Consider the following 11,467-nt stretch of genomic DNA (forward strand, 5'->3'; position numbering starts at 1 on the left):
GCCTTGTGGATGTTAATCATTCAAACTGTTGAGGACTCATGCCCTGTGAATGCTAGTTCGTTCAAATTGTTGAGGGCTTATGCCCTGTGAATGCTCGTTCATTCAAACGCGTTAAAATGGTACCACATGCATGTGCATTGTCGCATTTGTTGTTGTTTTGTCGTTGAGTTGTTGCATAGTCTTGTTGTTAGTTGAGTTGTTGTCGTAGTTGTTGGTTGAATTTGTAGGTGTTGTTAATGTTGATGAAGTATGAAACATGACGGTTGAAATATCTGATGTTTATTAGATTGTTAAATTCAGTTGATACCTATTATTATTGTTTGTGAATCTCACCCCTTCTGCTTGGAAATGTTGCCCTTCGTATGGGTAACTTGCAGGTGATCCAGAATAATAGCTGTGAGTTGCTTTCGTGAGTGGAATTTTCCTCACATGTGTCTTAGGTGCTCTGATACGTAACGAGATGGGAAATGTTGTCGTTGTATTCATCATTCCTTATGTATCATTATGAACCTGTTGGTGTTGTTGGATTAAATCTTTAAAGATAATTATGTTGAGGCCATGTGCCAGATTTGTTGAAAGTTGGTTAATGTTGAAAATTATTCTGTTACGATGAATTGATATGTTTTACCAAAGCTAATTTAATAAATAGCATTTTATTCTATTTATGAATGTTTGAAAAGCAGTGTGACATTCCGTTTGTTGATTAACTCTTATTTTATTTAATATTTATGTTGTTGGGTTAACGGGGTGTTACATTCATGAACTCTCTCCTAAACACAGCTCAGGTAACAACTTCACCTCCGTTCTCTAGGATTGGTTGAACACTCACCCACCAATCATCAGCTTCTTCCGCTAACATGTGCGTACCAAAGCGCACCATCTCAACCTCACTACATTGCATGACCTGGAAAATTCTTTCAACTTCTTTGAGCCACGTCTGAGCTCCATCAGGATCATACCTTCCCTTGAAAGTAGGTGGATGATTCCTCATAAAAGTTTCCAACATTCTAACTCCATTATGATGAAATGTGATTGAATTGGTGGTTAATATGTACGTGATATATTGATTAACTTGGTGTAAGTGATTAATCGTCTAAGATGCTTTTTTTGCTAAATGAACTGATTTTGTTTCTTTAGTGTGATAAAGATGATGATTTATTGATGATGATTTTAGTGACAATGATTATGATTTATGATGGTTTATGTATATATGTATAAATGGTGATTCAATACATGTATATAAAGTGGTGATATTGATTATATGGAGATGATTGTGTTTTAAGATGAATTGTTCATGTATGGATGTATTGATTTTACGATGTTTTTGTGTATTTGTATTATATGAGGGAGTGACACATGTAATGATAAACTAATTGGTGTTGTGCATTTTTCAGTATATACTTGAAGTCCATGCATTCATGAGTCATCAAATAGTTACTATCCAAAGTGGTGAATAGGATGTTTTAGCGTCCGAAGTGGTAAATATGATATTTAGTATCTGAAGTGGTGGGATCAATCGGTAAAATAACTATGATGTCCAAAAATTGTAGAGCATGCATATAGAGTCGTGTCGAGAACATTTCATGATATGAGTCTATGTGAAATGCCTCATACTTGATTATGTGAACTATGTGATGACTTTCTTGTCTATACTCTTGAGATGATGATTGTATTTATTTGAGATAATTAGGTAAGAATATATGTGAATATTGTATGTTTGTGATGAAAATGTGTAATTGAAGATATAAAAGGAGATGATATGTTATTTGATGAGAGGAGATGTTATGGTGTATTTATGTGGTAATATGTCTAGTTGAAGTTGTGATGTTTGAAGATGAAGTTTGTTCAGTTAAGATGTGAATGATATTTATTTTGATTATAAGTCAACATGAAGTTGTTAATTTCCATTGAAACGAATATAAAGGTGAGAAAAACACAAGAAGGAGAGGTTGAATTGTGATGGCTTTTTCTTCGTTTTCTCCTAAGTTGAAAACACTAATCAGAAGCAAATAAAGTTATGCTTCTGAAGTGATGTTCAGGACTAAATGCAGCGGATAAAATAGAGAGAGAGAGAGAGAGAGAGAGAGAGAAGAAAGACACAAAGCAATTATACAGGTTCCTTCCACAAACCGGAAGTAGTCATGTCCCCCTTGCACTTCCAAGGAGACTTCAAATGTGCAAGCACAACTGCAAGAGACTTCCTATGCTCCTGAACACAATCAAGAGATTTCTAATGCTCAAGCACAACTGCAAGAGACTTCTAAATTCAAACAGAATTACAACGAAAAATGTTTGAGGTTGAACACTTGATATACAATCAGTGGTGTTCACAATACAAATCAGATACAGACTCTTAAGACTCTAGAATTTCTAAGATATGAACTTTGAAAAGAAATTCTAAGTGAACTTTTGATGCAGAACAATTTCATCAGAGTTTTGGCGCTTTCAAATTGTTGTAGAGTCTTGCCATTCTCTAAGTCTTCACTCCTTTATATAGAGGTGTGAAAGAGACGTTGTGAATTGCCAGCACATCAAAATAGAGTCATTTGAAACTTTGATCAATCACCAATGATCTTTTGCCTGATATGGTTATTGTCCTATGAAGGATCAATTTAAAATCCATTCCCAATATGTAGGAACATTCTTGCAGGCAGAGCTGTTATTCTTCTCTTGTTGCAGAGACACAAACTGATTAGTGGAGATAGTGGTTGTACACTTCGTACAATTGTACTATGTCAACGCTCTTCAAAGAACAAACATCCACTACTTTCAAATCCTTTCAGAATAGCCGTTGCTTCACTCCTCTAGTCTTTTGCAATGCATGGACGAGATTGAATCCATTGAACAGCCTTTGAAGCTTTAAGACTTGCATCTCCTGATGAACTTCAGCTTCTGGTGATCTTGCTTCTGATGAGATGCTTCTGATGAACTTGCTTATGATGACGTCATCACTTCAGGAGCACTTTGACTTCAGGAGCACTTCTCTTCAGACGCTTCAAGCTTCCTTTTTGTTGATTCCATTACTCTCTTTTGTTCTTTCAGAACCTAATAAAGATGTCAAATTTTTGTCTATGGTCCTGTACACTTGAACAAATATTAGCATCTCCAATTGACAATTTTTAATACCTTGTTATCATCAAAACTCTCAAAGGTTAATGTTAAACACATTTTGTTCCAACAATTTTGTTCCAATAATCTCCCCCTTTTTGATGATGACAAACATTAGTATTTAAAATGTGCAATTGTTGTTAATCTAATTAACAAGTTGACTATAAGGGTATGAGGTTTGTAAGCTCCCCCTGAGTCCAATAGTACTTTAAGCTGAGGTTTGTAAGCTCCCCCTGAGTTCTATCCAAGTTAATTCAATTCATCATTAAAACCGAAATAACACTCAGAATAATCTCACATTAATAGACTAAGAGATAAGAAGAATGTCATATTAATTTAACTTGTTTAGAATTAAATTAATGGGGCTCAGAGCCTATAAATACTATACATCTACTCCCCCTTTTGTCATCAACAAAATGTATAAAAACTACAGACAAGAAGAAAAAGATGAGAAAAACGTAGTGAGAAAATTCTATAAACACAAGACATATATCACAGCATTGAATATTTATAGATCAGAAGCACATATGGTTCAGAAGCAAAAACATGCAAAGATACAAACAAAAGAAATAAACGAGCTAAGGGTGTGCAACTAAGGTTGGGCTTGTTTTTGAAACATTTCCGTCATCTGCTTCAACATCTTGTTTGTCTCTTCTTGCTGTTGCTTCATTTCTTGCTTGAAAGCTTCATTGCTTGTAAGAAAATTTTCTTCTCTGATTCTTGCTTCCTCTAGCTTAGCTTCTTTAGATGTCTTGTATTCAAGCAGTAGTAGCTTCTGTTCAAGAACATCTTTTCTAAGCTGCTTGTTTTCCTTTTCCAATGCCACATTCTTCTGCAATAAATCCAGACTAGTAGAAGCTGATTTGAAGTTAATCTTGTTTAACCAAGTTAAATCCAATTCCTTGGAATGCACACCAGTAGGAATGAAATCAGTAGCATTCCTTTCTCTTAAGCATAGAGGACTTTGCACCCAAGTTCTTAGAACTTTAACTTCTTGCAGATTGTTATCTACTCCTTTCAGCCAATCTTGAAGCTTGTTTTGAGCAGAGTCTTGAGCATCAAGACATGTTCTCTGAAGCTCACTCAAGACAAAGTCTACTCTCTCTTTCAGTCTCTTCCATTGCTTCTCATAGCTGTTTTTGTGAATCAGAATATTCCTTGCATGAAATAGGTTGTTCATCTCCTGAAATATGTTCTCACACACATCTACTAAAATAATACAATCTAGAAACAAGGTGGGTGGAGAAGGGATATCTGTGGATCTGATAGGAGCACAAACTTGAATAGCTTGGCTTGAAGATGAGGGGTGGTCATTTGTGGAGGTATTGGTTGGAATATTGATCTCAGAAGTTTGACTAGAAACAGAAGTTATGACCATAGAAGATGAGTTAGATACATCAACTTCATCATCAGAACCTTCTGATGTGATCATAAAATCAAGTTCAATGACTTTTTCAGGAATAGAAGGAGACTCAATATGAACAGAAAGGATCTGTTCAGGAAGAATTTGTTTAGGAACAGAGACAGTTGGGCAGGTTGTTGAGGCTATTTGTAGGTTTGGTGCTTGTTGTTGGGGGCTTTCTAAAGTAACTTCATCAGAAGCTACCTCAAAGGCTCTTTCTAGATTTGACTCAACACCTGGAAATTCATCTGAGTAGTGATTGACCAGATTCTCTAAAACTGAAGTTTCTGATTTTTTTGTTAGATGAAGTGGGATGAGATGAAGATTCAATTAATTTTACAGGCTCAGGCACTGCTGGTTCATTAACCACCTCTACATCAGCAGGAACAAACCTTAGAGGTTCTATCATTGGTGGTTGGAAAGGGTGATCAGCAGGTAGTCTTTCGCAGACTTTGTTTCTCATCTCAAACATATTACCTATCTTAATCATAATAGTTGGGTAGATAGGCTCATATGGAATTTTTTTAGTAGGCTCTTTGTGGAGTTTGGTGGTTGGTGAAAGACCTTTGTTGAAGAATGTTGAGATAGAGGTAGAGGTTAAACTAGATTTTATTTCAATAACTTTAGAAGAATGTTGAGAATTAGGACTACCTCTTGAAGCTTCTGGAGTATCAGCTTCTGAACAACCAGTATTTCCCTCCTGGACTTCTTCAGCCGTCTTTTCCAATTCACCAGTAATCAACAGTAAACTTCCAGCTTCTGAAGTCACCAAATCTTGTACTTCTTCAGCAGCCTTTACAACCTATTGTGCACTAATACAGGCATCTCCCTTGCTATGCTTGATACATGAACTTCAATCCCCTTTGCAAGTTCCATGATCTTTGCAAGTGCAACAACATCTTCAGCTTTCTTCTTCTCCAGTTCTCTTGTAACTAGATCAGGAGCAGCTACAATATTATCTTCTTCTTCCATCACATATTCTGCTACCTTCAGCTTCCTGATAGCTTGCCTTCTCTTCTTCTTTGGAATTGAAGGTTGATCAAGAGCAGATTGTGATGAAGCAGCTGACTTTCCACTTCAGGTTCTTTTGCGTAAGATCTTAGCAGGTTCAAGATCTTCAACCTCTTCTTGAATAGTTGGTATTGCAGGACCAACTATGTTCTCCTGAACTATAACTCTTTCCTTCTAAGCTCTCTTGGCTTTCTTTGTAGGTTGTTCATGATCATCACCCAAATACTCATCCTTTGTGAGTGCTTTCCTCTTTGTTTTCGTACTTTTTGCTACTGGCAAAGCACCACCATACATGGTTTCAGGAACATCTTCAAGTCTGATCTTCTTGCTAGTTACTGCAAAGTGCTCTTTTATGAAGTTCATCTGAACATCCAGGGGATCTTGTTTGCATATTGGAGGAAAGTCTTCCATCATAATGGACATTGCATCAGACTCCTTCAAGTCTGTGCTGAGCTTTGTATAAGCATCCCTTGCAATCAAGCTCATATTCTCTATATCAAGCTATTGATCAGTGAAGAAGTTGATATCCTTAAGAGCTTTCAGAATCCCTCATAGATGAAGAATCTCTGAAATAAGCCTTCCATAGGGAACCAAGCATCTTTTTTTTTTCTTGGCTTTCCCTGAGCTCTTTAATCATATATTTAAAGATGTATCTGGGCACATTTGTTTTTTCCTTCGTTATGAAGAAATGAAGGAATATTCTGTGATCCAAAGAGGGTTGATCACTACCACCACCTTTTGGTAGTAGATTTTTATTCTGAATCTTCAAAAGTATCTTCTTCTCCATGCTCAAGTCACATTAAGCACCTTTCTTTGTGTTGTTGAACATGGACTTATGAACTACTTCATTCCAGGGGCTGGTCTTGCTGTTTCCTATACCACCTTTGAAACTCCCTTTAGAAGCTCTCCTGATAACAAAGGCAAAAGCATCTTCAGAGATGAAAATAGGGATGCCCATGATGTTTGACCTGATTTCTCTGCAAGTAAATGGTTCTAAACCCATTTCTTCTCGTGATTTTCCTTCCAAGGTAGGATCAATCAAAACTTTTCTATTTCTTCCAACTTAGCAGCCTTCTTATCATAAACATGCGCTCTAACCAAGAAGTGCCTGACAAGAGTCTTGTATGTTGCACCATTCAACATTTTGAAGTACTCCATGAGACCTTGAGCTTCATAATAACCTCTAATGTCACAACCATGGTGTGCTAACGAAATAAAATCCACCGGATTCTCAGTTTGAATCTTAAGATCCCATTCTTCTAGGGACATAGTCCTCCCTTTGATTTCATAAGCAGGTGCTTCTTGCATGCTTGTTGACGTTTCTGGAACTGAACTAGATGACGCCATTGATGAGTATCAAGATTTAGGGTTATAAGGATTTGAATGAGGAAGAATGCGTTTTACTTCGTAGAGAATAAGTGAGGAACAAAAAGTGTAGGTTGTGTAGTGAGTAGTGTGTGATTTGTCTAAGAGTTTTGAATAAAAACGTTTGCAATTCAGAAGGGGACAAACAAACACAGCATTAATGACATAGGAGGCGCGAGATAGTACATTCAAAGCTTAAAATCATCCTTGCCCTCTTAATTCATACACCAATACAAATAAGCTACGTCAGAAGATTTTCAGAAGCACATTTTCCTCAGAATCACAATTAAGAGCTTCTGATGGACCATAGCTTCTGAACACACTTCAGGACCAAACTTCTAGTTCAAGAGCAAGCAAATTTAATCATACACAAAGTTCATGTTCAAATTTTTCTTAATAAAATCAAATCTTTCCACAATTAAAGGCTTAGTAAATATATCAGCCCATTGATGATCAATATTAATGGATTGTATATCTAAGATTCCTTTTTGAACATAGTCTTTAATAAAGTGGTGTTTGATTTCAATATGCTTGGCTCTTGAATGTAGAATAGGATTCTTTGACAAACAAATAGCAATAATATATCACAATAAATGGGAATACTCTTAGCATTTATCTGATAGTCTTCCAACTGATGTTTCATCCAAAGTAGTTGTGTACAACAACTTGCAGCTGAGATGTATTCAGCTTCTGTTGTAGACATAGCAATAGTTGCTTTTCTTTTGCTAGCCCAGGATATCAGATTCTCTCCCAAGAACCGGCAGTTACCACTGGTTGATTTTCTTTCAATCCTGTCTCCAGCATAATCAGCATCGCAAAATCCAACCAACTGGTAATCTAGGGATTTCCTATAGAGGAGTCCAAGATTAGTTATTCCTTTCAGATACCTGAAGATTCTCTTAACAGCAGTTAAATGAGATTCTATAGGATCTGACTGGAATCTTGCACACATGCATACACTGAATAAAATATCTAGCCTACATGCAGTGAGGTATAACAAAGAACCAATCATACCTCTATACAGCTTCTGGTCTACCTTTGTTCCAGTATCTTCTTTGCTTAAGGTGCCGGTTAGATGCATTGAAGTGTTCGTCACTTTACAATCTTCCAGCTTGAACTTCTTCAGAAGCTCCTATATATACTTTGTTTGATGAACATATACTCCATCCTTGCTTTGGTTGATTTGAATTCCAAGAAAGAACTTTAGCTCTCCCATCACGCTCATTTCAAATTCATCCTGCATTAACTTAGAGAATTCTCTGCAAAAAGATGCATTAGTAGAACCAAATATTATATCATCGACATATATCTGCACAACAAGAATGTCTTTCTCAAGAGTCCTTCTGAAGAGTGTTGTATCAATTTGACCTCTTTTAAAATCATTTTTAATCAGGAAATTACTTAGTTTATCATACCAAGCTTTGGGAGCTTATTTCAAGCCATATAGTGATTTCTTAAGTTTATAAACATAGTCAGGATACTTAAGATCCTTAAAACCTCGAGGTTGCTTGACAAACATTTCTTCTTCAATGACTACATTAAGAAATGCACTTTTGACATCCATTTGATATAATATTACTTCATGATTAACTGCATAGGATAGAAGTAAGCTGATTGCTTCCAATCTTGCAACTGGAGCAAATGTTTCAATGTCTTCTTGTTGACTGTAACCTTGTGCAACAAGTCTAGCTTTGTTTCTGACTACTTCACCTTGTTCATCCAACTTGTTTATGAATACCCATTTTGTTCCAATAATGTTCATCTACTGTGGTTTGGGTACAAGATCCCACACATCATTTCTTTGAAACTGATTGAGCTCTTCTTTCATAGCTAATATCCATCAATCATCTGAAAGTGCTTCATCAACTGTAGCAGGTTCAATCACTGATAACAATCCTATCATAAACTCTTCTTGTCTGAAGTATGATCTTGTTCTTCTAGGACTATCTTTGTTTTCAATGATTTGATCCTCAGGATGTGAAGACTTATACTTGAATGTATTCTTGGATTGATTTGCTTTCTGAGAGCCATCTTGAGCTTCATCAGAAGCATTTTCATCTTGTGCTTCTAAAGTTTGTTCAGTTTCTGGACTATCTTCAGGTTCAGCTATCTGATCAGGTTCTGGAGTGTCTTCAGTAACCTGTATATCTGCAAAACTTTCATCTTGCTCTGGAGTTTCACTTCCAAGCTCTTTGTCATCAAATTTAACGTGCATTGATTCTTGAACACAGAGTGTGTCTGAATTATACACTCTGTATGCCTTCATATACTCTGCTTTAGGTATAGCTTTGACAAGTGCTCCTCTGATTGTGTGATGCTTCTTGTAAAGTTTTTTCTGAGCAGGAGTATGTTTTCTTCTATCAACAACAGCTCCTTCTTCATCAACGACCAAGTCACCAATACCATCTTCTAGTATGTCATATAGTTCTTCATCTAAACCCATGACATGACTAGTTTCAAGTGAGTGTGTGTGTGTGGTCCAACCCTTTTCTTGCTCCTGTATAAGATAGATATTATGAGGAAACAGATTCTAATCCTAGCACTAAACCAACTGAGAAAAGTCTTTTCTTCATTTCATATAAGAGATATGGGAATTAGTTAGATTTAATTTGACAATTTAAATGCCTTGGGGGCTGCAGATTGCTTAAGGGATACCATTTTCTCATAGGAAGTCCGCAAGGGGTATCCTTTCCTCATAGATTCCATGATCACCCTAAGTAGTGCTGCAAAATTATAAGTTAAAAGACATCATCTTCACGTAGGAAGTTAGCGAGCGGGCATCCTTTCCTCCATGTGTTAATGATGCCTCCTAATTATGCATTTGATTCTTTCCTCCTTTTTAGAAGGATTTATGGAAGCTACTTTTATTTATTAGAGAAACATCACCTTCATGTAGGAAATCGGCGAGGGGGTATCCTTTCCTCCATGATCCAGTGATGTCTCCTTTATGAATATATTTACTTCCGCCCCACTTTGATTTATCTATTTATTCCCCACACAAACTTATACTACTTTTACTCTATTGACTTTTAAAGGTTAATTTACCACTAAAATTAGAACGTGCTCCTTAAAATACCTATTCATACACTTGCTCAAGGGATGCAACTTGTGCTTTTCTCATTGGAGAATTTATTCACAAGAACACTCAAAACACAAGAATTCAATTTCATGTACAAGAAACAACCAATTTAGAGGAAACAACAAAAAATTTATGTCATAAAATTTTCAATAAAAACAAGCCGCTTAATCATGCCTTTCGCAATAAATCATAACAAAAGAATTAAAGTTCAAGGGAGTATGGGAACACTACGACTCAAGACACTTTATTAGACCCCCCCCCACACACACACACACACACACACTTGGGAGAAGCACTGTCCTCAATGATGCAAGACCAGAAAAAGAGAAAGAGAAGAAGAAGAAGAAGAAAAGAGAGAAAAGGGATGAGAAAAGAGAAGCACTGTCAGGTTGGCACGGCCGTGCCACTACAAGCCTGGTTTTGTATGATTGTTACAGGCACGGACCATGCCACCTCTCTGGTCGGCCATCTTCAATTTTTCTTACCTTTTCACATCATATTCAGACAATTACCTACAAAAAAAAGGGACATAACACGAAACAAATAAAACAATTAAATACGTGGGTTGCCTCCCACAAAGCGCTCTTTTACCGTTATTAGCTTGACAAAAATAAGGGCGTACGTAGTTTCTCAAGGGGGATCATTAAGAGCCAAAGTAGTTTCTACTTCAACGGTTTCTCCTCCATTATAAATCTTTAGCCTTTGGCCATTAACTTTGAATGGTCCGCTTTCTTCAGAAAAATCTCGATAGCCCCATAAAGGTAGACCTTACGGACTTGAAAAGGGCCGGACCATCTCGACCTTAGTTTTCCTCGAAAAACTTTCAATCTAGAGTTGAAGAGCAGCACGAGGTCAGCGCTCTTGAAGTCTTTTTTTATGATATGCTTGTCATGCCATTTTTTAGTTCTTTCTTTGTAAATGCGGGCATTTTCATAAGCATCCATCCTAAGTTCTTCTAACTCGCTTAATTGAAGTTTTCTTTTCTCTCCAGCTAATTTTGGGTCTAAGTTGAGGTTCTTAATTGCCCAATAAGCTTTGTGCTGTAGTTCTACCGGAAGGTGACAAGACTTCCCATAAATTAGTTTGAAAAGAGTAATTCCAATGGGATTCTTGTATGCCGTTCGATAAGCCCAAAGAGCATTATCAAGCTTAATTGACCAATATTTTCTAGAAATTGAAATAGTATTTTCAAGAATAGCCTTTATTTGCCTATTTGAAACTTCAACTTGGCCACTTCTTTGTGGATGGTATGGGGTTGCAACTTTGTGTTTCACTCCAAATTTTTGTAAAAGTTTTTCAAAATGTTTAGAAATGAAGTGAGACCCTCCGTCGCTTATTACAACCCTTGGCACCCTAAACCTTGGAAAAATTATTTTCTTAAATAGTTTCATTACTACTTTTGCATCATTAGTAGGAGAGGTGATGGCCTCAATCCATTTGGAAACATAGTCAACCGCTACGAAGATGTATTGATTTCCAAAAGAAGATGGAAATGGCCCCAT

The 11,467-nt window shown here is 36.6% G+C and overlaps 1 protein-coding gene across 1 annotated transcript; it reads right to left on the minus strand.

Moving 5' to 3' along the window:
* Nucleotides 1–10,660: 10,660 nt before the first annotated feature.
* On the minus strand, nucleotides 10,661–11,467 carry LOC112417360 (uncharacterized). The gene has a single exon (XM_039829063.1). The coding sequence runs from the start codon at nucleotides 11,465–11,467 to the stop codon at nucleotides 10,661–10,663; it is 807 nt and encodes a 268-aa protein (XP_039684997.1).

Source organism: Medicago truncatula, chromosome 8 (assembly GCF_003473485.1).
Source record: "Medicago truncatula cultivar Jemalong A17 chromosome 8, MtrunA17r5.0-ANR, whole genome shotgun sequence".
Classification (NCBI taxonomy): domain Eukaryota; kingdom Viridiplantae; phylum Streptophyta; class Magnoliopsida; order Fabales; family Fabaceae; genus Medicago; species Medicago truncatula.